This window comes from Alexandromys fortis, unplaced genomic scaffold (assembly GCF_014885135.2).
Source record: "Alexandromys fortis isolate MF-2015 unplaced genomic scaffold, M_Fortis_MF-2015_v1.1 scaffold_69, whole genome shotgun sequence".
Classification (NCBI taxonomy): Eukaryota; Metazoa; Chordata; class Mammalia; order Rodentia; family Cricetidae; genus Alexandromys; species Alexandromys fortis.
The window spans coordinates 1024270-1051762 of NW_026067951.1; the positions used below are offsets into that span (position 1 = coordinate 1024270).

The window sequence follows — 27493 nt, forward strand, 5'->3', positions numbered from 1 at the left end:
TAACAGGAGGACCCTGGGAGCTCACTGGCCAGCCAGTCTAGTCATTCAGTGAGCTCCAGATTCATTGACAGCTTTCACTTCAAAAAATAACAAAAAGAGCAATGCAGGAAGATACCCAATGCCAGCTCAGCCTCTGGTGTCTCACAGAGGGGGTGCACACTCACACAAATCGAATTATAGTTTGACTTAAAAATAAATAAATACGGAAGCAAGGAAATTTCAAATAAGTTCTTGTGATACTTTATTCTAGAAATAATAATTGACTTCAAGCATTTAGAGACTTTTATGGTCTTTATTAATATTTTATATGTGGGTGTGGATGTGCCTGCCATGCTGCAGAGTCAGAAGAAAACTTGAAAGGTTTGGTTCTTTCCTTCCACCATGGGTTCCAGGGATCTAAATCAGATGGCCAATCTTGGCAGCAATCGCTATTCCTCACTAACCCTTCTCATAGGCCTCCAGACATGTTATGTGGAGTGCCAGACAGTAAATATTCTTACTTTGTGGGTCTCACACCCTGTTACGTAGCCACAGACAATACATGACTATGCCTAGGTTCTAATAAAGCTTTACTTATCAAAGCAGGTGTAGGATATATCTGACCTATAGGCTCAAGTTTATCGGCCTCTAATTTGTTTTAAAACACTAAAAGCAATAAACATAAAATCCTAAATCATTTTCCAAACCACAAATTAAATATTTTATATTAGTAATTGAACCAATTCAGCTGCTAGTTCCCTAGTCCTGAGATCAGATAATGTCATATATACATATGTATATACAAATACATACACTCTCATATTCATATATATATATATCATGTAGCTTTACACAAGAAACAACAAAGTACTGAAGAATGTATGTTTGAAGCTGTTTCCTTACTTAAAGATATGCTTTCTATTCAGTTTACCACTAATTTGATAGAAAATTATCATGAAAACATTTACCTTTGCCTCCTGAGTGTTTAGTGTGCCATCTCCACACCAAACATGTTTAATAATAAACCACATCCATAGAGTTTGAATAAGTTGTAGACAATATAGCTTAGAAAATTACCATGGAGTTATGGTATTTGTTAGCATGTTTGAAACAGGGCTTCTCATTATGTTGTCCAGGCAAGTCTCTGGCTCATGGACTAATTTAATCCTGCCCATTTAACATCCCAACAACTGCAGGCAGCTACAGATGTGTGCTTCTGTGTCCTATGGGAAAGGTTGGGAACCAAGGAGACAAATCAATGTAAACTGTTCTTTGAGGGCGGGGGAAAACTCTAGATATACTGCCCATGGCCATGAGGTCAGTAGCCTTTTCTCTATGCTCCTTTCTCTGTTTGGTCTCACCATGAGCCCAGAATCAACATGTAAGTAATCCCTCCCGTAGGCACGGAAACGTTTTGGTTGTAACAATGTGTAGCCAATGCAGGACCTTGTGGTACATCCTTAGAGGACATATCTTACTCTGGCCCCTTGCAGTATTTGCTTTGTTTTCTGCCTGCCATGATGTGAGCTGCCCTTCAGGGTTCCCAACCATGATGAGCTGAAATTTAGAATCATGGGCTAAATAGACCCTCCCTCATTATTCATTTATTCATTGGTTGTTTTCAAGACAGGTTCCTTTGTGTAGCCGCTCTGGCTGTCCTGGAACTGGGAGCCTCCCTCACTTTAAGGTGTTACATTAGGTATTCTGTTACACCAATAAGAAAGCTAACAAAATTGGTACTAAGGTCACTGCTCAATCTTTGCCAAATGATGTTATCAGGAGCCTTTGGAGCTGGTGTATAGAAGGAATTTGGAAACACCAGAAATGCAGGCTAGAGTAGCCCTAGAATGCCGCAAGCAGTTAAATGGGCAAGTCCTATGGGAGTTTGGAAGATCAGAAAAGACTTGAGCGTGGACGGTAAAGTCAGCTCGGAAGATTGCAGACAGTAGTGAAACTTGTTGGGAAGTGGGTAGACTCCACCTTCCGACACAACTTGTCCACGTTCTTACCCATGCCCTATGATTTTGTATGAGGCTGAATTAAAAAGTAATTTGCTAATTTGGTAGAACAAAATTAATGTAGTCAAATATTGTTTGTATAATTAGGTCTCATCACTTTTAGTTAGAATGAGAAGCGAAGTACAGAGTAGAAATGCTTAGAAATAAGATTTTGATTAAAGCAGGAGCTGCATCAAAGAAAGTGGATTTGTTTAAAAGATTAGATTATTAGAAAGAAGCAAAGTACTTTATATCAGTAGGGAAAATGACTCGAGGCCATCTCAGGAATCATTGAGACCCCATTTATTGCAGCCTCATGGGTAAAAATGTGTAAATTTGCAGAAACCCTAAAGCCATCTGAGGCACTCTGCTCACAGAGGGCTCCTACTAAGCTGCTTGCCCACAGTTTATTTCTCTATTGTCAGCTAGTCAGGCACTCAGTGGGCAAAGAGTTCAAGATAGGGGTAGGTACTACTTGAGCTGGTTGCAGACCTTGGGGTCATCCATGTGAAAGTGGTTTTGTAGGTATGCAGGGTCCAGGAGAGTCACAGAGGCTTAAATTTAGACTTCAAAGGAAGAGTTGAGATGCCAGGCAATGTGTGGCAACATAGAGAGGGGATGCATGAAATTGAAGATAAAGCCATAGAATGGAGACCTCACGATGCTGGAGATGACAGGAGTGTAGAACATCTGCCAAGGAAAGCTGCAGGCAGTGGGCAGAGCCAGATCCAGAGATGTAGGTTACAGCCGACAAGACCATAGACAGGACCCAGTCTGTTGGAGCTGGCAGTATGACAGTGTGTCCTTGATGCCAGGCATGGAGCTACAAGATTTAGTATTTGCCTTAGGAGGTTTTGATCTTGTTTTGGTCTGAATGCATGCTTTAGGGATAAAAATATTTATTCAGTACCATCATATGCTAGAATTATGTAGTTTGCTTTTCAAACGTTGGAAGGGCGAACAGCTAAGAGTTTGTCTTGAGTAGTTTTTTGTTTGTTTTTTTGAGGCAGGGTTTCCTCTGTGCAATAGTCCTGGCTATGCTGGAACTTGCTTTGTAGACCAGACTGGCCTTGAACTCACTGAGATCTGCCTGCCTCTGCCTCCCAAGTGCTAGGATTAAAGGCTTGTGCCACCACTACCTGGTTGAGAATCAGTAATTTTTAATTTAGACTTTTGAGGAATATTAAACAATGGGGACTTTTGGAGACGGACTCAATACATTTTTCATTGTGCGAAAGAATAAACATTTGAGATCAGGGGTAGAATGTTACAGATTAAATATAAAGTATTCCTCAAAGGTTCGTGTGTTAAGAGTTAGGTGCTGGGTGGGAAGGGACTGGATCTTGGCAGTTCTGTTCAACTCAATGGATTGGATTCCTGATTTGGTGGATGGAAAGTAAGGGGGGGGGTGAGGACAGGTGAAGGGAGTTTCTTGCTCTGGTTCCTCCCTACACTCCTTCGTCTGCTTCCAGTCTACAGTGCTGTGTGCTGCAGTGCCACGCCCTCCCCATCATAAAGGATGGAAATCTCTGAAACCATGAACAAGATAAGCCTTTTCCCTGTGTAAGCTTTTATCCTGGGTATTCTGTCACAATAATACGGAAGCTAATACACTACATTCTGCAACGGTTCTCAATTATTATGAAAGGCATTTAAATGCTTGCTCTTATCAAGAAATCAACAGAAGTCTTTTAAAATTAGAACATTTAATACATCTAAAATTTCCAGTAAATTTTCTTTCAGTCTTAACAACTTACGTCTTAAATATCTTAATTAACAAGTCCCTATTTTCCATTAATAATGGCTAATCTTTTATAAAAAAAGACTCCAATACTTACTAATGAATTGTATTTTAATAGAAACATAGCTTATACTATTCATTGAAAAAGCATTTTATTATAAACATCACTTATACACAAAACCAAATAATGTTGACACATTGGTTCTAAAAAAATTCTTGGTTTATCTGAAACAGTTATGATGCAACTTCAACAGTGATGGCTTCACATTTTCCAGTCTCTTGGTCTGTGCATGTCACCTGTAAAGATCCATCCCTAAAGAAACAAGAAATAAATTACATTCCATAAGCTCATTTATACAAACACAAAGTCACTGAGAAGACTGAAATTTTCAAAAGAAGTTTATTAAGGTAAAGATTAAACACAGTTTGGTATCCTTAAATTCAGCATGTGTTATTTCAAGGAGGCTCTGAGATTTCCTGCTATATCTCTGAGACCAGCTATAAACTCTGGAAATCCAAGATGATAAAAGCTTAAAACTTTATACAAGCTCAAGTCAGGTCATGGCAAGGTCATCCCAGTGAGTTCAATATCCTTTCTAAGTATGATTTACAGAATATATTGTTTCTAAAGTCAAATGGGAAAGATTTACTTGAAATAAACAGTGGTAAGATGGCCTGGTCATAAGAAAAGGCAACAGCTGAATTTAATTAGTAAATTCCTAGACCAGCTTTTCCATAGCAATAAGGGTCCATAGAAGACCCACAACACTAATTAGCTGGTGTACACGTCTTTCTAAAATAAAAGCTCTCATAGTAGAAATGTCATAGGGAAATTGCTGTAGTGTTGTAACAAATGATTTGCCTACCATGGTTAAGTTAGTCAAACTCTAATGGAACCAAGTTTCAGAAAGTCTTCATAATATTGTAAGGATTTAATGATGTACCTTTTCATAGTAAGAACAGCTAATATATCACGTAATCCGTTTTCTTTTTTATCTAAATCCTGAAGCACAACCTGTTTGTGCAAAAACAAAACAAAAAACAAAGATGATTCAGTACTGCAAAGGATCAAAATTTAGTTTTTAATCATAACAAACCTTTTAAAACGGGGCAGTTTTCAACTATCCCACCATTTAAAGAGCATTCAGAGATAAGGGTATTAAGCCTTGTTAAGTATAGATATATCCTTCAGAGGAAGGAGATATAAGACAATTAATGATTTTGTCCCTCTTTTATGTCATATCCCATTAACATGACTGCTGCTAAGAAGTACTGTCCTCAAAAACAAAGAACACTTGGGGGTGGGGAGAAATTAAGCCACTATCAACAGTAACATAGATTTTGCTCCAAAATACTTTCTGTGTGTACTTGGAATGCTACCCATTTAAAAGAAATATAGAGAATTTGGGGATTATATTCGTCAGAAGAGGTGTTATGAAGTCTATAAAATTTTAGTTTCTGAAAGACTGGTATTCCAAAAAAGCAAACTAGGAGTTTGGCACTGCCTTCACATATGTTGCCAAGATCAAGTTGAATAACCTCACAAGCAAGTCACCATCCTGTGACTCATCTGGAAAAGGAGGCGAGAACAGATGGAAGCACAGAAACATTCTCTTCCCAACTTGGTGCCACATAACTCCTGAAATTTCCTTTTTAAAAAAAAAAAATTATCTTATTTATTTTGCAAGTGCATGTGCGTCCTTGAGACTTGATATGAGTGTGGAGATCAGAGGATCACCTGAGTCGGGGGTTCTGTCTATTTGAACATTACCTCACACAGCACCTGGCCTTTAGCAAACAGAAAGTTTGATCTTCTCTTTCCAGTTATGTAATTACCAAGATTGACCAAGAGCACAGAGAAGTGGCAGAATCACAAAATGATTTCATTCTTATTTTTTTTAACACTTTCAAATGAAGGATCACTCATTTCTTTTCATTTTTTTTTAAAGATTCATTTATTATGTATACAACTTTCTGCCTCCATTTATACCCATATGCCAGAGGAGGGCGCCAGATCTCTTCACAGATGGTTTGGAGCCACCATGTGGTTGCTGGGAATTGAACTCAGAACCTCTGGAAGAGCAGACAGTGCTCTTAACCACTGAGCTATCTCTCCAGCCCCATTTCTTTTCATTTTAAAAAAACGAGTAAGAAGAATATTAGCAGACTATGTACACTTTGTATTAATGGCGATATCACTGAACTGACGTTAAAAGGAAAAGCTAAACATTTGCCTGGGACAAAGTTAGAATGTCCAATTTTGTGTATTTACCTGTGCAAACTTAGTCTCCTCTTTAGCAGAGTTCTTCCCCTCAGACTCATAGAGTTCAAGGCAAACGGAAGATATACTGCCAGGGGCTTGTAGGGTGTGCTGTCTTCGGGCTGGCAGAGGCGTCCCGGATGGAAAGAGTACTGTGAATCTGTTAGCACCGGATTCATCAACCCCCTAGGAAGCAGGAAAGCAAGGTGAACACTGTTTTTTCATCTTTACAACGGAAAATAGCCCGTTATTCCTGCTGTAAAGAAAATATATAGTCCTGTTGACGATCTGGAAAGTAGACAGAAAACACAGGTACAAGACCCAATTCCACCTCCCTTTGTTTAATTACATATGGACACATAGCTCTCTCTACATATGTTAGAAGCTGGTCTTTAAGAACTGTACTTACTTACTGCAGGGCTTATTCCACATTACAATGAAATGTAATAAATGAAAACTTACAGCAGTCAATCTGTAGTAACTTATGGAGATGAATAGAAAACTACGCACACCTTAACTAAGAAGGCCTTGGCTGAACACTGTATCATAAGAGAGTCATCCCCTAGTTACCTTAACTAAAATATCCTTGGCGGAACACTCTATCATGACAGAGTCATCCACTAAAGTGCTCTCTTTCCCAACAAGAATCCCAGCTTCAAGGGCTGCACCAATAGGGATGACCTCATCTGGAGGGATGGAGTTGAGAAGCTCCACAGCTGGGAAGAGATCTTTAATCAGCTGCTGCAGCCTTGGAATTCTTGAAGAGCCGCCACACAGCACAACCTATAACATGAAGAATACGATGAGCCACTGTAACACATGAGACCGTGTTTGACATACTATGTTATCTAACACACAAACGTACTTAACATATCCTTTCCTCTCAACTAATTTAAATTTAGAATCACAGCATATAAAATATGAACAGAAATATACTGAGCTTATACTTAATATGAAATCAACTAAACAGAAAGTAGTTAAAATTCTGTCCTATCGGGGGCTGGAGATATGGCTCAACGGTTAAGAGTATTGCCTGCTCTTCCAAAGGTCCCGAGTTCAGTTCCCAGCAACCACATGGTGGCCTGCAAGCAGACACAATACTGCATACATAATNTGCATACATAATAAATAAATAAATAAATAAATAAATAAATAAATAAATAAATAAATAAATAAATAAATATTTAAAAAAATTCTGTCCTATCCCAATACTTTATAAGAAATGTTTATGTACAGGTATATATTGCTAATCTCTCCATTACTTTATTACAAATTTTTTTTTGCCTCTACCATGAAAAAATAGCAAGGGCCTTCAGAAAAAAGATATTTTATATTTGTACAAAAACTATATTTTAAGCATCCAGAATGCTATCTGACTAAATCTCATCTCTGGAGAGCTTAATATAAAACTACTCTGTAAATCCCTAAGGATTCTCCTTGATTTATCCAATCAGCATCCGAGGCGCTGGTCATGCAGAATGCTGACTAAACACACAGTTGGGGAAAGTTACTCATCCACAACTTTTTATTTAATAATCTTTTTTTTTTTTTAGGGGGGGGATATATTCAAAACAATGTTTCTCTGTGTAACACTCCTGACTCTCCTGGGACTCGCTTTGTAAACCAGGCTGGCCTCGAACTCAAGAGATCACCTACCTCTGCCTCCCAAGTACTGGGATTAAAGGTGTGAGCCACGATCGCCTGGCTATTGAATAATCTTTTAATGGATGCTCTCGAACATGTGGTGTGAGACAAGAGGTGCCAGGCTAACCTTCAGGTGAGCGTATGAGAAATACCAGGGTTTTAAAAAGTGGGTTTACTTTTAAGAAGGAAATACTTTCCTAAAGTTTTATGACCCTCGTGAATACCCACAGAACAAAAATGCAGAATGTTTTAAAAATTCTCATATTCAACAAAAAGCTGTATTAGTAAACTATAAGTTAGCACCACCCTCCTCCTCCCAAAAATCCTGCAAAATTTTGGCTTTTTCATTTTAGGATGAAAAGTACATAGTGTTACTACTAACATGACAGTAAAGAGTAGGTTTTAGACTAAATAAATTATTCAAGTACCAAATCTCAGAAATGATATTTCTTCTGCCAACTTAAATTTGAATAGAAAAGTTTTCATTTATATTGTAATTTGTAATATACCTTCTGTACAGTAACATAGTTAATTGTCTCTTTCAGGGGATGAGGGGAAGGCTGGACTGGGGGGGGGGCAGCTAAGGGGGTAGAGATGGTTTCATATAGCCCGGGCTCACTTTGAGGTCTCTATATGCACTCAAGAATGACCTTGAACTCCTAATTCTCCTGCTTCCACCCTCCTAAGTACTAGAATTAGTGTTCGCCCTACCTTACACACGGTGCTAATTATCTGTTCTTACTACTAGTTTTCGTTGTTTTGTAAAATACCTGAAAATGTAGCTAGTGCCTATCTGTTAGTGCTTCTGTGGATTAACCGCCCATTCTCCTTTGCTATGGGAGAACAGGCCATTGTACTGTCAGGCTTGTCTAGAAGCCTGACAGAGCACAGTCATACCATATCTAAAGAGAAGCATTAGAGGTAGCAGATGTTCTCAGATGTTCCTCCTAATTTACACTCCATGGAGTGGGAACTGCACATGGCTGCTCCTTTAACCCTCGTCCTGTGTGAAGCCAGGGCAACAGCCACGAAAGCAGAGCTCCAGCCACTGCCTGCTACTCACATGCAACCTGGGCAAGACACAGATGTCTGCTCCGGAAAGGCACTGAGTGGAGCAGGACAACAGATGAAAGATAGAGGGTTTTCAGTTCTTAAAAGCTTGTACACCTAAAGCAAGAGTCCAAGGCTTAAGACTATTTTACCTCAATTCAAGCAATTCAGAGTTGAACTGTAGTGGCAATTAAATGACAGAGCCCCATGACAAACGAAGAAGGGAACTGATACTAACTGACCATTAGCAGCTGCTTCGGACCGTTCCCCAGGGGGCAGCCCAGTATCTGTTCCCAAGAACCCTCAGAATTAGCGGTACTACTTACTTCTACGGTAAAATACCGCCACTCTCTCTTACATTGTCTGTAAGGTGCAGATAATGACATTGCTCTTCCCACTAAACTTAAACAGCGCTCCAGAGGGAAGCCGTAAACTTCCCAAGGTCAGAAGGATCCAGACCCACAAGGCCCACCCCTAAATTATAGAGCAACAGTTGCTGGGGACAGCAGGCAGTAGGGTGGGGCTGCCTGCAAGGAGAGGGCCCTTTAGAGAGGCAGAGCTGTCATCCATGCTGGTGGGGGCTTTCCCATGATGCAGCTGTCCAGGAGTTGCTTGTGTTCTGCAAGTCATCCCCCAATTCGAGAACGATACTGGGTTAAATCTGGCTTCTACTCCAACCAACCCCAAGATCTTCAGGAAATCACTTCATTTCCAAACTTGAGTGTCTCAACAAATTGGGGCAGATGACAGTGCCTGCTTCACAGGACACAACACTTGGCCATCTGTCTGTCTCACGTATAGCTAAGCATATACTGACATATGCAGTAAGGGTGTTATCTTTTGTTTTTTGGTGAGGAAACAGAATATACACACCTATGTGAGTTTAGCAGATCATAATTAACAAAAGCTCTGAAACAAATCTTTCTACACCATTATTCCCTGTGCTTTAAATCTGAAATTGCCCCTAACACAGGTTAGGAAAGGAGAGCATTACCTTGTTAATGTCATCTGCTGTGAATCCACTCTGACGTAGGAGTTCTCGGACGGCTTCTATACATTTGTTGAAAAGTGGAGAACAAAGCAGCTCAAACCTTGCTCTGCGTGCACAGATGTGAACATGGGAACAGAGAGAGGGCAGAGCAAAGGCTTAGTACAGCGTGACTTCTCAGCAGGGAACGCCAACTTCTAAGAACGGGTTTGCAGGTCACTAAGTGTGTGTGTGTGTGTGTGTATGTGTGTGTGTGTGTGTGTATCCATCTGTCCATGAGTTATTCACCTACACACATCGGACGGTATTTAATATCCAATTCAAAGGGAGAGCTGTCTTGCTCACAGCTGACCCATAAGTGTCAAAAAAAAAAAAAAAAGGGTAAGAAGATGCACAGACACACGGTATGCCCAACAATAAATCTGCCGACTCCAGGAGAACCTCCATTTGGACCATTTTGCTATGTTTCCTATGTTCAAGCTTTAACAATTATTCCTAGTTACTTCCCTTTACAGCCTGAGATCACTGTACTAAGAAAGCTGTACACTACGTGTAACACCAAAATGGACTCCCTCCATGAAAGCTATACTACCCCATTTCATACTGTCCTTTAAGTGACCACACTTTATTAATGAATGACAACAAGAACTCAGAAATCTCAAATGCATGGCAAGTTCTACAAGTTGCCAAGAGTGGTGGCTCACTTCTTTGATTTCCCTGTAATCAAATTTAATTTCTCTTAGATTTATTTATATGTGTGTGCATGTGCGTATGTAAACATGGAGGAGAACGTAGAGAGTAGATTCTCTTCTTCCATCATGTGGGTTTCAGGGATCAAACTCAGGTCATCAAGCACCTTTATCTGCTGAACCATCTTGCTGACCCACATTCAATTTCTCAAATGCAGATAATTTTAAATTTTGTTACCTATAAAAAATGCCGGGCGATGGTGGCGCATGCCTTTAATCCCAGCACTCGGGAGGCAGAGGCAGGCGGATCTCTGTGAGTTCGAGACCAGCCTGGTTTACAGAGCTAGTGCCAGGACAGGATCCAAAGCCACAGAGAAACCCTGTCTCGAAAAACAAAAAACAAACAAACAAAAAAAAAAAAACCTAAATATTCTTTATGGTTGAAATCTTTTAGATAAATCCTTAATGAAAAACAACAAATTTTATTTCCTTTTCCCGTGGATATGAATAAGCAAGCACACACTGAGTATCTGAGCGAACGGCCTACAGCATTCTGAAAATAGAAACCATGTGAAGCTTCTCCACCTCTCGAGAGACTTCAGTGCACTCGGACACATTTTCTGTCCTTTGGGCTGCGCTAAAGAGCCAGCCACTAACCACAAAGGCTCCCAAACCAGTGTTTTTAATATTTCCCTCTGTCCAACATGACTTTAATTTAAACATCATGGGTAGGATTTTCAGAAAAGCCAACAGAAGGGAAGAGCCTCAATTATGAGACAATTATGAGATGGAGAAGCTACCCAAAACCAATCAAGGGAATCCTAAAAACACAGCTTGGGAAGCTGGGTAATTCTAACTGTGCTTCAAAGTAGTCTGTTGTCAGATTGCTGTTGTGGTAATTGCGACAGGCTAACTAGAGTTATCGCTAGTAAGGGTGCAATATGAGAGGCAGGGTGGCATCCACTCACCTGGGTGAAGATGCAATGTCTTAGATCATATAAAAGACAAGCTATGTTAAAAGCTGTCTTATGCACATTAAATCTTGCTTATGAAATATCATAGAAATGATTAAAGTATAAAATATTGCTTAGGGATGTGGCTCAGTTGGCAGAGGGCTTGCTTAGTATGTATGAGGTCCAGGGCTCTACTACTGCACAAACTGGTATTGTAGCTCATGTCTGCAGTCCCAGGACTGGGGAAGTAGATGCAAGAGGACCAAGAGATCTAGGTCATCCTAAGGTACTGAGGTTGAGGCTAGCCTGTGCTATATAAGACCTTGTCTCAAAAAACAAAGGGTTGGGGAGATGGCTTGGTGAGTAAGAACACTTACTCTACAAGGGTAAAAACCTAGGTTCAAATCCCTAGCACCCATGTAACAAACGCGGCACAGCGACATGTTCCTGTGACCCCAGCATCAGGGACAGTGAGGGGATATCATGGGCAACTTTCTCGAGAGCTCACTGGCCAGCTAGCCTAGCCAAAACAGCAGGCACAAGACGGATGCCAATCTTCAACAAAGAGCAATAATTACAGAGCAAGAACTTTGTAATCCAACTGTAACACCTAGTTAGAGTGATAAAAATAAGCCTCAAATTTATCTCTACAGATAATCAAAGAAAGAAAAGCTGCACATTGGAAAATTATATGCACAACACACTCCCAGAATGTCTGAACTTTCTTTTGTGTATCAGTTTTACCTGGACACATTGCAATCAAAATCTTGACCTTCATACAATGAATCTACGAAACAATTGGCACTTCCCAAGGTTGACAAAGAATGTTTGGCCACTTCAGCACTGTTCATCAGTTTCATCATGGCTCGGGCATTTCCTCTCACGTCATGTTTGAACACCCTAGAAATGTAACAGTGGAAGTTTAAAGGTCCTGGGCTATTTATAATTTAATAATATCATTACAGCAATAATGAACTAATCAAATACTAGTAATGTGGTTTTTAATGCTGCTAAACTTTTCTAAGCATATTGTCTGGGTCCTTTATTTCAGGAAAAATAACCAATTTTTATATTATTTTGAATGGCTGTATTAAATAACCATCAGAGTCTATGGCAGGTACAACAATCATACTAGAGACTACGTGCCTCACCTTTAAATCAGCACATAATCACTGTGTATGGTGTCTGGGACACTGACAGTTCAAGGTGCTGGGACTGAAGAGATGGCTCAGCCATTAACAGTGTGTTATACCTGAGTTCAGATTCTCTACAAGAGGCTGAGTCACCTCTCCAGCCACATAAATAAATCTAAAAAAAAAAAAAAGTAAAACAAAAAAGAAAAGTTTAAATTGGGGAAAACCAAGCCAATCTCTTGAAGAGAAATCTCAATCAGGAACTGGGTACTCACCTCTGAAACTCTGAAGCCAGATACTGCGCCAAGGTTTCTGTGAAATGCGCACCCCCTACGTTATCATTGCTGTTCGTTGAAAGAACGCGATACATCCCGCTGTTAACTTCCATGACGCTGAGGGATAGGGATGTTCCTCCAAGCTTAAATACCAGAACATGGCTTCAAGAAAGGAGAAAAAGAAGGGTGACACACCCAAGACTAAACATTTCAAAGCCAGACTGCACCTCTGGACCTGACAGCAGCTGTCGCTGGCCCTCGCCTGTCTCTAGTCAGTGCTGAAGTCAGCCTTGAACACATTCTTGTGAAACCAAATCACTGCCCCTTCCCATCAGCCACGCTGAAGAAACCTTTTTATGAGGACTAGACTTCAAACACTAACTATGAATCTGAACAGATTCAAGTACAGAAATCCTGTTAATTTTACAGAAGTTACCACAACAGCTTCTGGGTCTAAAGTACAAGGACACTAGAAGCCAACTCCCTTAATTTGTAACATTTTTATATTAATCTAGCTTATCTCAAAATAATTTCCTAGTGATTTATACACTTTAGTTTCTCTAACCATGAGAAATTTGGACAGGGTAAAACAATTTGGAAAAGTCAACACTGTATCTAAATTAATTTCTCTAAGCGTGTGGCCATCAACTCTGCTAAGGTAATGCCGACTGTTTCTAAGCATGTTTAAACACTGGAGTGCGGTAAGATCGGTAGCGCTCGAGTGTCAGCTGCCAACTGGATCAGTCTGTAATTACCCAATTTCTACAACAAAATGAGGGTGACAGGAGGACTCTCAGCTTCCGCTTGCCTGCTTTCCCTACCTCCTTCTCAGCTGTTCCGGACTAGTGAGATGAGTTTCACGCGCCTTTCCTATGCCAAGGTCGGCACCATGCTGATGGGCATAACTGCTGTAATCGCATTGAAAACGACAGATGCGGTATTTACCTCTTCCCAGTGGGGCAGTCTTGTCCAATCCCATAAGCAAGAAGAGCTGCAGATGGCTCATGTATTAGTCGCAACACGTTAAATCCAGCGGCTCCAGCTGCTTCTCTGTAAACAATTTGCTCTCAATGAATCTTAGATCACAACATGCTCAGTCCTATACTTGTAGGGGTGCTCTGCTGAAAGGTTCGTGCACTAGCAAATGATACTCAAAGACAGTGCAAGAAATAGAACATGTGGAAAGGAAAGGACAGGAATCCACTGTTTAAAAATACACTGTTCAGAGCCTGTTTTCTTGACAAAATAGTTTGTGTTTACATTGAACAAGAAAAAAATAAACTGTCAGGGCTAGGGGGTGGCTCAGCTGGTAAACAGGCCTGCTACACAGGCATGAGGGTCTGGGCTTGAATCTCCAGCACCCACATAAAACACAAGTATGATGGTGTGTGTGTGTGTGTGTGTGTGTGTGTGTGTGTGTGTGTGTCTGCACACGTGAGCACGGCAGGGGACAGGACAGGATCAAGGAGCTTGATAACCAGGCCGCCCAGGCATACGGTTGAGGGCCAGGTTCAATGAGAGACCCTGTCTCAAGAGACGGGGTGGAAAGTGACTGAAGAAGACAGCTGATGGGGACCTCTGGCCTCCAAAGGTACCGCAAATACACATGCACACTACACACGTGTGGATACACACAAAAAAGAAATAGGAAAAGATAGCTCTCAAATACATCTACATTTAAAAGAAAAGAAGTTCACTTCTTTTGGGGGAGCCTTTGGGCTCTGAAAGTCTAGAACGGGTACCTTGCCTCCATATAGCTCAGAATATCCCCCTTTGGAGCAACAACCACAGTCATAATTAGAGTTAATTCTGAGGTCAGAGCCACATCTCACTCCTCTCTATGTACTCTACTGGAATATACTGTACCTTAGGAGGTAAAAGAAATCAGTAATTTTTGACTGAATGAAGAAAGCAAATAAATCTCCATGATTGCAAATTTTAGGAAGTGATAAAAATATCTAAAATATTGTGAAATCCCCCAATTTCTTCGCTTTGGACCCACAATTAATTCTCTGCTTGCTACAACACAGGTAAGGAAACTCACTCACACTCTTGACACCTGTGAGAGTCAAACCTAACTTTTTCTGCTTAGATGTTAAGAACTAAGATAAACAATAATTAACTGGTTCCAAGAAATCCCCTTTCTCAAAGTCTGGTATTTGACAAATCAGCATCCCTACCTAAAAGGAAGCATTCTCCTCATCTCTAGAAGGGACTCTGGCTCTCCATTAACACACACCTGTGGTGCCCATTAGCTTATCAAGGTCTATGCGAGCTTCTAAACTTCTTCAGCCCCCACCAGATGTGTACCTGTTACATACTTCAAAGTCCTTGACCCCACCTTACAGATTCCCCACCTCCCAGGGACCCAGTTCCATTAAAACCCTGGAACCCCGCCCCTTCCTCACAACCCCAGCCTCCCTGAGACAGCCTTGGTGGTTTGGAATAAACATATCTCTTTTACCCTTTAGTTTCTTTACTGTGCCCATTTTATTCAATAATCACCCTTTTTATTTTTATTTTTTTACAGCATCCTTATGTATTTCCCACATAAGCTTCAATTACATGAAACAGGCAAAGTGCAGTTCCCAATAAAACAGCTGAGAAGGCACACAGCATTTAATACTAAATTCTCCTGGTGCTTCATAAAAAGAAGTATTAATGACATTACCATGAAATACAAATGCCACTGTACTGCCTAGGCTAGTTCCAAATGTAACTTCACGCTTCATTACCGAGTGCGATTTGTATTTCTTCTAACTAACCAAGTTAAGGCAGTACACTTACCCCAGAGCAGATTTTTGCTTTTCTCCAAAATCAAATGGGACGGTAATAACTACATCATTTGCATCTGAGCCCAAGACAGAATGTGCTGTTTCTGTACATTTACAAGGAGACACAAATACATTATGATAAGACGCGTCAGGTGATGAAACAAACACTCTGTAGTTTCCTAACCGAGGCCAAAGATCTTCTCACGAAACAAAACTCCCAATTTTGCCCACCCTGTCCACTCCCCTCCTATGGCTCTTAAGTCATGAGTGCTTCTTGTGGTTTTCATGATGGCACGTGGGCACAGAACTGGTACTTCCCAAAGAGCCTGGCTCTTCATCCTGGACTGAAATCTAAATTAGATTGGGTCCAGGAACTAGTTCCAAAGACATTAATGTGAAGATTAATGTTCTCAAGCTCAGGACATTAAAAGACTGCCTTGCCTCTCACAAGATTTTCTGTTTGTTTCTCAAGACAGGGTTTCTCTGTGTAGACCAGGCTGCCCTCAAACTCAGGTCCACCTGTCTCTGCCACCTGAGTGCTAGGATGAAAGGTGTGTGTCACCACAGCCAGGCTCTCACCAGATCTTAACAACCGCAAAGCTGAGCCTGGTAAGGAATATACACTAGAATTCCCCACACTGTTCTACAAAGTGCACTGACTCTCCCGGCCTTCTGGAGCGGTGATAAACCAAGGAGCAATCAATCTGTCCACATCACCATGGGGAGGGCACTCCCGACCTTGAAGTTCTCAAACTGTCTAAACAGCTGGAATCTGCACTGCGCCAAAGCAGTGCTCAACACGTCTGTGATTTTGGAAAGTTTGAAGTTAAGAATTTTGGATTAGGGATTCTTAACTGGCAGATTCTAGGGAGATATCCCCAAATTTGAAAATCTCTAAAATTTTAAATACTTCTGGTCCCAAGAGCTACTCAGCCTGTCCTTACAGGGAAGGTTAAGGTCAGAGCCAATTGGTAGCCAAGCAAAATCTAGTTTAGATCTAACTGCGAATTTGTGGACTCACTCACTGTTTGTCCCTTCAAATCTTTTTGTTTGCTTGCGTGTGTGAGCGCATGCACACATGCATGTGCATGTTAGGATGTCTTTAACTTGCCAAGAACTCTTCAAGTAGGCCACGATGGCCAGCCAGCAAGCCCCAGGTGCACATCTATCTCCAGCTTCTCACACTGCAAACCACCGTCCCAAGTCTTTTAAAGTTAAGAGTTAGGGGCTGCAGAGGTGGCTCAGTGGTTAAGAACATGTATTGTTCTTACAGAGATCCAAAGTTCAATTCCCAGCACCCACATGAAGCAGCTTACAAGTGCTTCTAATTCTAGCTCCAGAGGATACCACTACCCTTATGCACATATACTGACATATACACTTGTATGTGTAAATAAATATCACATATATTTACATACACACACACACATATATACATACATGAAGTTGTAAAGTAATTTAACCATCAGTTTTTGTGCAGTACCTTTCATTTTACTGAATATCAGTCTGGCAACATCTTCTGGATTAACAAATTTTGTTTCCTCCCCAGTATCTATTTCGTATCGCAATTTTCCATTTTTCTCAGTGACCTAAAAAAAAAAATTACAATTATGCCAAATGTAGAAAAATTTAAATAAGAACTTTAAATGAATTTCAGTTTAACACTGTATGTCATGAACTTTGGCAATTAATTGCTTTGAGTAAAGAGGAGAGAGTAAAAGAACCATACTCACTGAACATTTACTTTCCGAGATGTATTTCTGAGCTTGTGGATCGGCAGGGCTGTTCATAAAGAGATAGATACCTTAGCATTAAAAAATTAATATTGTAGATACATAAGGCTTAAAGAAGTCTGTACTCTTCACACCACTGAATAGATACAAAAATATATCAACAATTTAACTGATCAATAATAAAAGAGGCTTGAATTTAATGGAGGATTTTATAATAGCTATAATTGTTCTTTGCATTTGAAAGTAATTATTGTTCTGACCTTGCCACACATTTTTGAATGAACTGAACAATGATCTTACACCCTACACTTTAACACCTATGACCTTGCAGACCAAACCAGAGATACAAAGGAGGCTAAGACTGCAAATCCAGGGTAAAGACTTCACCACACATTTGTTGCTGGGTTTCTATACATAAAAAATTAATACCAAAAACCAAAATTTTGAGCAAAAGTATGGATGTTGCATATGGAAAATTGTACTAAAAGACATTATGTTAATACCCATATAAAATACCAAATAATGGCATCTATGAAATGTAAAAATGGGTTATGTCACTAAGATGTTAATGTTTGCAGCTGACACTATTTTCACTCATAATACCGAGGGGGGCAGGCTAGGTATGCATTATTTTAGAGACATGCTCAGAGAGGGGTGGTGGCTTACAGGACAGAGCCAGGACTTGACCCCAGCTACACTTCAGCAGCCTTCCCTAACACTGTGAGCACTCTGTGAATTCTGTTTATCAAAGACAGTAAGAACTCCGATCCTTCACTTAGTTTCATGTAGAAATTGAGACAGACTAAGCTGCCCCTTCCTAGCAGTCTTCCAAAGAGCCGTGGCTATTCTCTGTACGAAGTATTCAGAGCTTAATAGGAGCTGGAAATTAGTAGTGGCCACATGAGAACCTTATCCTCAGCTGTCTGAGGGGACAGAAGGGTTTACAATGGGCTAAACTGGTCTAGAATCCTGGAATCACATGCAAGTTCACCTTCCCTTTCTCCGATCTCCTAAAAATTGAGAATTAATTAGTAGAGGCCAGATGTAAGCTTGCCCCATATGTCACAGCCACATTAATGATATAATTGGCCAGCAACCAGATCTACAGTGTAGAATTTAGGTTTCTTTCTTTCTTTCTTTCTTTCTTTCTTTCTTTCTTTCTTTCTTTCTTTCTTTCTTTCTTTCTTTTTGGTTTTTCGAGACAGGGCTTCTCTGTGGCTTTGGAGCCTGTCCTGGAACTAGCTCTGTAGACCAGGCTGGTCTCGAACTCACAGAGATCCGCTTGCCTCTACCTCCCGAGTGCTGGGATTAAAGGCGTGCGTCACCATCGCCCGGCTTTTCTTTCTTTTTTTAAAGAAACTGCCTGGCCCTCCTGTTTTTCTGAACCATGTGACCCTCATTCCAGATATTTCAAGGGAAGTAGAAGAGAGTGAGATTTTGTACCAGTGTTCTAAGCTCTGCATAATTCTCACATATTCAGAACAGAATTCATGCTGGCCAGAAGCATCTACTATATGGAGTTGAAGTTATTAGCTAATAGCATAGGGTCATTTTCAAGGAAGAGTGTTTACAGAATTGATAGAACTAGAAATTTATTTCTTGACTGTCATGCAGAGAGGGTCCGAGGACAGCGTGCAATACACACAAAATGACACTGGAGACTCACAGTAGACACAGAGAAAGCAGGATAGAGGTGACAAAGGATCAGCTGTCATCAGAAAGCAGTGGACAGACGCACAGTTCCACACAAGTCAAAACTTTATTTGTCCACACCAGGATTAAGGTATGTAACAGAGAAACAGGCGGTGGGTGGCTGGCATAGAGGGCACCCGCGGATCCAGGAGGTTGGTCCTACCATGGCATCACAGCTTCTCACCAGCGACGCCATGTCCACCCTCTCAAGTCTCTCTGACAGTTATCAGGGCCCCGGGGTTTGCTGACACCAGCACTCACGTGCTATGGCCTCCTTCGCACTCCCACTACACTCCATGCCCACATCTACACGGACATTCACCTGTGCACTGGGTCCTCACAACACCCCTGTGAGGGAGGTAGGACAGATGAAGACCCTGAGTTACACAACAGTGAGAGGCTTGTTGGAGGAGGTAAAGGGAAGGTGAAGGTCAGGCCTTCCTTGCATGTGGCCTCTACCACCGAACTGTCTCCTTTAGTATTTTGCAAGTTTTCTTGTTAACTCCTCAGGACCTAGTATTTGATTCCCTTATTTTGGTTACTCTGCCCATTAGGGTTTTCAAAATACCTCAATTTAACTCCACTTCCGTTCCTTAGCATTTCTCCCATATCGAATAGATGCCCACCTACATGTCACCATTTGCTCTCTATGGCCAGGTCTAAGTCTCCTCAAAGTACTTCCCTGTCTCCACCCCCCAGAATACTTATCAGTATTAGCTTTATTTGGTTATGTCCTGGCCTAACCTGGTTAACGTCATGGCCTAAAACATGAAACAGCATACCCTTATATATCCACTTCAATGAAAGAAAGACATCTATCTACGGATGTTCAGTATGATGCTCAGAAATCTCACCAGAGTATCAATAGACATCAATACTATCGAGGTGTCCTTAAATCCAACTGTAAACAGTATTTCAAGCATACATGAGTACTACTGAGCTCCCGTAGCAGACTGAAAATATTATAAAGAGTTCACCTCTACTTTTACCATTCTAGAACTGAAAGGTATTATAAAAATTATCTAGTAGAAATCCCTCAACCTAGAGATTAAAAAAAATGGTGGCACAACTAGGGTAAGTGGTTCAGCCAATGAAAACAACTGTGACAGGATTGGAGTCCAGGAGTCCTAGGCAGACCCCAGTGTATTGCACACACACACACACACACACACACACACACACACACAGAGCTCATGAGTCCTAGGCAGACCCCAGTGTATTGCACACACACACACACACAGCTCATGAGCCCTAGGCAGACCCCAGTGTATTGCACACGCACACTGCTCGTGTGAGTTCTAGGCAGACCCTAGTGTATTGCACACGCACACTGCTCATGTGAGTTCTAGGCAGACCCCAGTGTATTGCACACGCACACACACACAGCTCATGAGTCCTAGGCAGACCCCAGTGTATTGCACACTCACACTGCTCGTGTGAGTTCTAGGCAGACCCCAGTGTATTGCACACACACTGCTCATGTGAGTTCTAGGCAGACCGCAGTGTGTTCCACGCACACTGCTCATGTGAGTTCTAGGCAGACCCCAGTGCGTTCCGCACACACACTGCTCGTGTAGCCTCATCTTCCAGCAGTGCGCTCTTACACCTGTTCATGGCTCCAGGGATCCCACCACTGTTTTGTCCTTTTCTTTACTAATTTACATGTCTAGCTTTCCTGTAAGCACCTGACCGCAATGTACCCCACTCACCCCCTAAAAAACTCTTAAGACATTTTCTCCCAAGCTTCCTAATTGCAGGAGGACTTTTAAACCCCTAAGAGTCTTACCTGTGTTTCTACAGCACTACAAGACCTAATAAGAACCAGTTCAGTGACGGCCAATAGCATGGCAGTGTAGTTTATCACCACTATCTCCTCACAGGGATGTGTGTCTGGGTGAGGGCTTGGGGCTTAGAGAGCTGTCTCTGGGATTGGCCTCCATCACCTCCCAATATTCTCAAAACTAAAGGGCAAACAGAGCTGCTCTCTGACACCACGCCCATTAGTCCTATGATCTCTTGTTTACAACTTAGGGAAAAAAGTTACTCTGGATCTGCAATCAGCCACAAGCAGATTGGAAATGGATATAATCCAGGTTGTTTCCATGTTCAAATGGCAACCACAATGTAAACATATAACAAATGTGTCTAAACGGGCTCAAATAATACGAAAGGCAAAGAATTTACTTACACTCTCCACCTTATAAAACAGTCACTGTTTTACCCTCTCGAAGTCTACCGACACTAACCGCTTACCTCCACAGTACACAGTACCGGGTCCTCATCTCTACAAAGACCAGGAACGAGTGAAATGACGGCGGGAAGCTGGTCTGAGAGAAGTGCTAGCAAGTAGGTATGTCAGAGACACAGCGGTGAAAATGTAAGCGACAAAGACACAAACACAGCTGTGTCCAGACTAGTGACCACAGAGAGGGTTAAGAACGTACGATCACGCCTTTAATCCCAGCACTCGGGAGGCAGAGGCAGGCGGATCTCTGTGAGTTCGAGGCCAGCCTGGTCTACAAGAGCTAGTGCCAGGACAGGAACCAAAAGCTACGGAGAAACCCTGTTTCAAAAAAAAGAAAAAAAAAAAAAAAAAAAGAACGTACGATCTCAATCTAAGAGGCAGACAAATTAAACTGATAAAGATTCAAGCAATGAGGTCAAGGGACACCACCACATCTCTGTATGTTGTAAACGACTGTGCTTACCCCAGCTTCGCCTCAGTCAAGGGCAAGTGCATTCATAACTGACATGTATATAGTGCTTTGAAACCCTTTGACATCTATAAGCCACTCGGCCCTCACAACAACCCTGTGAGGTAGGCAGGGCAGGAATGACTGCTCCCCTCAACAGACGAGGAGACCGCTGGCGAGGGAAAGATAGCCTCATGGGGTGAGCAGCCAGGATAAGCTAGCTATAGATTTGTTCCTTCCGGTTTCTACTAGGCCGCGCTTCCATTCCTAAAAGGCCTTTCCGTCAGGGAGAATCTCAGGAAAAAGGGATCTGGAAGGTAGCTAACAGAAATGGAGTTGTACCAGTCTGGGAAATACATCCATCTGACCAGTTCCTAGCTTTTGGTATTTGAAATCAATCTCTGAAGCAACTTCTCAAGCCCCAGCTGGAAAGCACCAGTTGCTTCTTCTACGGCCGTCGCCAAGCGTCTGACGGCGATGACGGCCTCCCTGCGCAGCTCATTAGCGGTGTCTTGCTGGGCACTGGCCTCCTCCCCAATAGCGATCAGCCTATCCAGCTTCTCTTCCTCTCTCTTGGAGAGTTCTCGTGCCAGCCTCCTGTTTTCTGCCAACTCAGCTGCAATGGTCCTGGCCACTGAGCGCCTTCTTCGCCTCGCCCACCGTGGAGGGGGCTCACTGGTCAGAGGTCTGTTTCCACTAGAGATAAAAGCAACTCTGGAAGAGGCACCTGGAGGCTGTGCTGTGGAGGCTGCTCCAACAGGGTTTCGGCTGGTGCTGGCACAGGGACTGGATTCCCTCGACACACTCAGTCTGGTCATGGGGTTGCTCTGACAGGGAGCAACTGCACCTCTGAAAAGGTGGTGGGAGCTGCTGTAGCTGGGGGTCCCTTGAGAGCACCCTGAAAAACAAAGCCACAGTGTTGCAGAGAGGACATTCCTGCTAAGGGAATGCTTGCAGGCAGCAACAGAGTTGTGACGATTACAAAAGTAGGGTAGTTCTTGGGAAGGTCTCTTTCCACGAGGGAATAAAAGGAAATGATTCTGTAATAAAACTGGCCCCATAAGTTACCCAAGACCCTTTCCATGTGGCTATGCAACCCATTCTTTCCCCTATGTATTCCTAAGCACCCATCACAAATAATGCCAGAGCTGGATATAGCATTCAGTGTTGGACACGTGCCAGGCATGCACAAATCATGACCAAACTAGCATGCTTTCAAAGAGCATGTCTTCACGTGTGAAGAGTTTGACCATATATGTAAGCTCAGAGTTAAAAACTTGGAGTACTTGAAAAAGGGGGTCCAATGAGACAGAAATCAAGAGTTATGCTCAAGACGGTGCTACCCAAACTTTTAACACTACTTGGGACCAAGCGACTCTGAGCCCCAGTCCGGTTCATGCTTGGGAGTTACCTGCACTCGAGGAATCATCCCAGGAGTCCTCAAGGTCACTGGCTTCTGGTATCCGGTCACAGATTCTCAGCTGACAATCCTCATCTGATTCCTTAACTGTTCGCAAAATACGCTGATGACCAGCTTCCTGTGTCCTTTTCGCTTTCCGCAAGCTGGTTCCCTCTTCCCCTGTAGTGACAGAGGTCCCTAAATCCTGATCACAGTGCTTGGCCCAAGCAGCAGCCTCCATGAAGTTGTCTGGGTCTGTCACTCTCTGATTTCGAAGAAGCTGGTCCAACGTATCATAAAACGGACAGTGTGGGGGATCCCCCATACTTGTGGCATGGGCAACATAGGCCTTTAAATATAATGCCTTCAGAACTTTAAACTTGGAGCGGCACTGCCGTTCGGTGCGGCGGAAGCCTTCCTGCTGCATCCGCTTAGACACGGCCTGATAGACATCTGCATTATGATGCATAGTCTGGAGGCGCTGGATGTACTCTGCCTCGCCTAGTATGGAGAGAAGCGTTCGTGTCTCCTGTCTGGACCAACGGATGCCCGCACTGCTATTGGTGGTGGCCATAGTGGACTGGGAAGGAAGGCTACTGCAGCAAGCTCCTGGGCAGCAGGGTACAATTTTGAAGGCGTGGGGAAGTTCTGTGTGCTCTCAGCATTTTTCCAGGAGCCAGCCGGTTCTTTCCTCTCAGGGCTAATGGCTGAGAAGTCAGGTCTGGGGGCCACACTTCTGGCTGGAAGGCCACAGGGGAATGAGAGTTACAGGGAAGGTGTAAGGATCATTCTGGCAGCAAGCTAAGTAGTGCTTCCTGTGTGTAGGTCAGAGGCATATGGCCAAGACTCTGGGAGTTCACCTACTCACAGGAAGTTCCACGGGCTTGGGAACAAAAGGACTGGCTCTTCTACCGAGGGCTAAATACACCCAAGGCTGAGACCTGATATAACCACGTTTTACAAAAATGACTATGGTGTGGTTAAGTGGCTAGGCAAGGAGAAAAATAACCTGAGCACGAAAAAGTACTAGCAGGGCTGTGGTCTAGTGGTATGTCTGAATGGTACTCGACTTTTACTAACTTTGGTTTATTTATTGTGGTGTGTCTATGTGTTACCCATCTGACGCTCCACGGCATTCTTGCTAAGTGGACTTAGCTTTCAAGGCCAGACAAGTGAGCCTGAGCTGGTCTGCTAATACAAAGTACATAATGTGATAAATGACAGTCACGGCAGCCTAAAGGAAACAAATCAAAACATCACCGGCTTCCAGGGGATAGATCTGGAAATGTTCTCTGTCTTGAATGGATCAACATTACTGTCCTGGTGATATTCAACTATACAGACTTGCTGGACGGTGCCACTGGGGAAACGGGTAAATCTAATAATATACTGGTTGCTTTTATTTTCTTTCGCGTGAAACTAGGATTATCTCCAAAGGGTAGGGGTTACTAAAAAAACTGCTAGCTCCTCAATGACTCTGGCTTCAAGATCTATCACAACTCCCCATTTATAATTAAAAAACATTTGATACCAACTTTTTAATATGCTTAACAATACATTTTAATAACACTACTAAAGCTAAAGGCTATGGGCGCATACGCATCACACACACACACACACAAATCTGAATTTGTTCCTAAATATTGTGATATCGAGTTCAGTGTACTAAACAGGCAAGAGCTAGTAAAATAAGTATGTTATGTAAATAAAGTATTACATCTAACAATTTCTAAGTTTTAAAGTCATCACAAGGAAATGTCTAATCTTTACATTGTCATTAAATGAAGTAGACCAGGGTGGAGCTGAGGACTACGATGAGTCCTGACCCGCAGGCTTTCCTAATCCACCTCTTTAATCTGTAGAAGTCACAAATTCCAAGTGCCTTGACTTCCTCGTCTGCCAACAGCAAAGGGCAGTACCCGTCCGACCAACTTTTATGGGGATGCTGAGAGGATTCAATAGAATCACAGATGTGAAAGCACTTAAAATACCACCCAGTACTACCACACCAGAGAAAATGACAAGGCCCTAATTATTATGATAATCTATAATTTGAGGAGACGGAAGTCTGGGGAAGGAAGCTTCTACAATCTTCTAATTAAAGTCACAACAGATGATTGACCTGCTTCTTAAGACGTTAATTAAGCTGTTTCCCCAATGATTACAGATGTGAGTCAATTGGAAAAGCAGTTCCCAGAAAGAGGCAGAAGGCCCCCCTAGGAGGAAAATCAATAGCAGCTACATAAATTATGACCAATTTGAAGAGATTTCACAAAACTCAATCACCATGCAGAGAAATCTTCACATTCCCACAAAATTATTCAAGTTCACTCAGTTAAAAAAACATGTAAAAATGCAAACTGCCCAAAGTACCGCTTGTGACTGACACAAATGGCCAAGAGTAAAGGAACGCCAGCATTCATTAATACCATCAGACCTGTCAACAAGAATCCAATTTCTGAGCAAACGCACTGGGGAACCACCCCAAACGACTATCATCAAATAAACTGGAGTATCTCTAGGTTTGTATTTTGCCTAGACCCTACAAGCGTATGTTTTCGGTTAGCACATCTTAAAAAGGACGTTCCATCATACCTTCTGCCAAGGAGCTGCTTCACTTTCACTACTGTGCTCGAGATATTTCTTACTCTACTTTGCTTTGCTGCCAGACCAACAACCTGAAAGAGAACAGTACATTAACGACAATGCACGCGAGCCTTCATTATTTTCAAGTACAAAGACGGGGGTAAGAGAGAAACCTGTTCATTTTCCGAGTAGGCAACGATGGCTGGCGTGACTCTATCCCCCGCATCGTTCGCAACCACATCGGCCCGGCCATCCTAAAAAGACACAGACAAGGGTTACTTCTTTCGCATTGGACTACACAAGCTCACCGAACATACCTGCAGGGCGTAGGCTTTTAGAAGAGTCTTTAGCCAGTGATGGCCATTTAGGCCTTGAAGTAACCGTTTGTAAACAATCCATGATGGTGACCTGAGATTCAAGTGGTTGTACTTCCTTTGGGATTTCGGAGCCTTTGCACCACCCCAAGTCACAAGACCTTCCTGGCAAACCAGGAATTCTGGCAATGGCTGAGAATTGCTTAGGTTCCTCAGACAACTAACTCCGAGATCAGTAAGAGGTTCTGGCATTTGGAAATTGACTTGCTAAAAGGTCTCTGGTGTAACAATCAATATAAGATCTTCTGCAAGGCTACTCAGGGGTTCAGTCCTCAGAGACTGGTCCAGCCTGCAGCTTGCAAAGCCTTATTACACCCTGCAGTGTCTCTCTCTGTATCATCCTGCTTTACCTTGGCGTTTATGCCAGTGTTACTCTGCCGTCTATTTGCAAAGAAAAAATGGTTTACCAATCTTTTAACTGCCACTATTAGTTTCACAGCTTATACTCCATGATTCCCCCTCCCCCGTTAGCTCTGTACAATAAACCGACTCAAACATTCTATACACAATAACTAGCAAACATTGCTACTAAGACTCTCCCACAAATACACCTTTCCTCCCTCCTTTCCTACAAATGCAGTAGCTAATCCCTTGGGACTTTCCTTCTAAATCACGTAACGCTTAAACTCGGAGTGGGTAAATTCCTTGTCGTTGTTCCTTCTGCCTCGATATTGAGGAGAAAAATGTCACAGCTCCTTGTCAAGTTCTCAGTTCAAGAATCACCAAGTGTGTACAGCAGGTGTCAATTCTTAATCGGCTACTCCTCTCTAGGCTGCAGTTCTACAGCGCTTCTGGTTGTCCAGAAATTCCAAAATCCTCCCTACTCCGGGAATCCCGAGCCCGTGACCTGGGTCAGCTGTCACGGTCACTAAGATCTCTCCGGCATCCAGGGAATTCTGACATTCAGGATTGTTCTAGGTATCTTTACAAGAATGATGACCCCCTTCTGACGTCTTCTGAACCCTCTGGTCATCCTATGACCACGGCCTCCTAAGTGAACCCTGCAGGTTTGAGGTTCCCTGCAGGTTTGAGGTTCCAGAGACTCCTCTGGGTATCCCATGGCCTTCTTGTTCCTGGAAAGCCTCAAAGGAGACATCAGCCCCGACGTCCCAGGAGGGAATCCCGGAGTGCCCGATATCCCTTCCGCATCCACCCTCCACGCAGCGGGCTTGGCTGTGGAGGACGAGCGGAGAACCCGCAATATCGCCACTCGCTCGCACGTAAGGTTCCTGGGTCGGGAACAGGGTAGACATCACAAACCCCAGAACCAGCTATCCAATCTTACCTTGTAGACAGCCACACAGGCCGATGTGCAGCCCAAGTGCACGCCGATCGCCGCCATGAGGCGGCGGAGACCACAGCAGCTCAACGAGGGATCCTTCCTTCAGCAGTCACCGATAGCCTCCTCGGAGCAAGCCCAGCAGGCACTGCGGAGACTTCACGTTCCCGCCCGCCTACTGCATCCGGCCTGCTGCGCCGGCCTCCCGAGCTGTAGCCAATCAGCATAAGGATCCCGCCTTCCTTCACAGCGGT

The 27493-nt window shown here is 42.7% G+C and overlaps 2 protein-coding genes across 3 annotated transcripts; both read right to left on the minus strand.

Moving 5' to 3' along the window:
- Nucleotides 1-3852: 3852 nt before the first annotated feature.
- On the minus strand, nucleotides 3853-27403 carry Hspa14 (heat shock protein family A (Hsp70) member 14). 2 transcript variants are annotated; one of them, XM_050150547.1, is made up of 14 exons: nucleotides 27246-27403; nucleotides 25760-25840; nucleotides 25596-25678; nucleotides 17217-17265; nucleotides 16967-17072; nucleotides 15497-15587; nucleotides 13655-13759; nucleotides 12710-12871; nucleotides 12046-12201; nucleotides 9666-9768; nucleotides 6548-6760; nucleotides 5990-6163; nucleotides 4662-4732; nucleotides 3853-4030 (listed from the first exon to the last, which is right to left on the minus strand). In XM_050150547.1, the coding sequence occupies exons 1-14, from the start codon at nucleotides 27300-27302 to the stop codon at nucleotides 3952-3954; spliced, it is 1530 nt and encodes a 509-aa protein (XP_050006504.1). In that variant the 5' UTR covers nucleotides 27303-27403; the 3' UTR covers nucleotides 3853-3951. The 2 variants fall into 2 exon arrangements, with proteins under 2 accessions (XP_050006504.1, XP_050006505.1); XM_050150548.1 differs by lacking the exons at nucleotides 25596-25678; nucleotides 27246-27403 and having other exon boundaries at nucleotides 25760-25839.
- On the minus strand, nucleotides 17272-25813 carry Msantd7 (Myb/SANT DNA binding domain containing 7). Its single transcript, XM_050150555.1, has 4 exons — nucleotides 25760-25813; nucleotides 25596-25678; nucleotides 23013-23740; nucleotides 17272-22499 (listed from the first exon to the last, which is right to left on the minus strand). The coding sequence occupies exons 3-4, from the start codon at nucleotides 23572-23574 to the stop codon at nucleotides 21976-21978; spliced, it is 1086 nt and encodes a 361-aa protein (XP_050006512.1). The 5' UTR covers nucleotides 23575-23740; nucleotides 25596-25678; nucleotides 25760-25813; the 3' UTR covers nucleotides 17272-21975.
- Nucleotides 27404-27493: the final 90 nt, after the last annotated feature.

Coding starts and splice junctions, on each gene's coding strand:
- Msantd7 (XM_050150555.1), bottom strand. CDS start 23,574: ATGGCCACCACCAATAGCAGTGCGGGCATCCGTTGGTCCAGACAGGAG. Junction 22,500..23,012: donor GGATGATTCCTCGAGTGCAG/GTAACTCCCAAG, acceptor TTTGTTTTTCAG/GGTGCTCTCAAGGGACCCCC.
- Hspa14 (XM_050150547.1), bottom strand. CDS start 27,302: ATGGCGGCGATCGGCGTGCACTTGGGCTGCACATCGGCCTGTGTGGCT. Junction 25,841..27,245: donor CCTGTGTGGCTGTCTACAAG/GTAAGATTGGAT, acceptor GTGTCTTTTTAG/GATGGCCGGGCCGATGTGGT. Junction 17,266..25,595: donor AAGCAGCTCCTTGGCAGAAG/GTATGATGGAAC, acceptor CTTTATGAACAG/CCCTGCCGATCCACAAGCTC.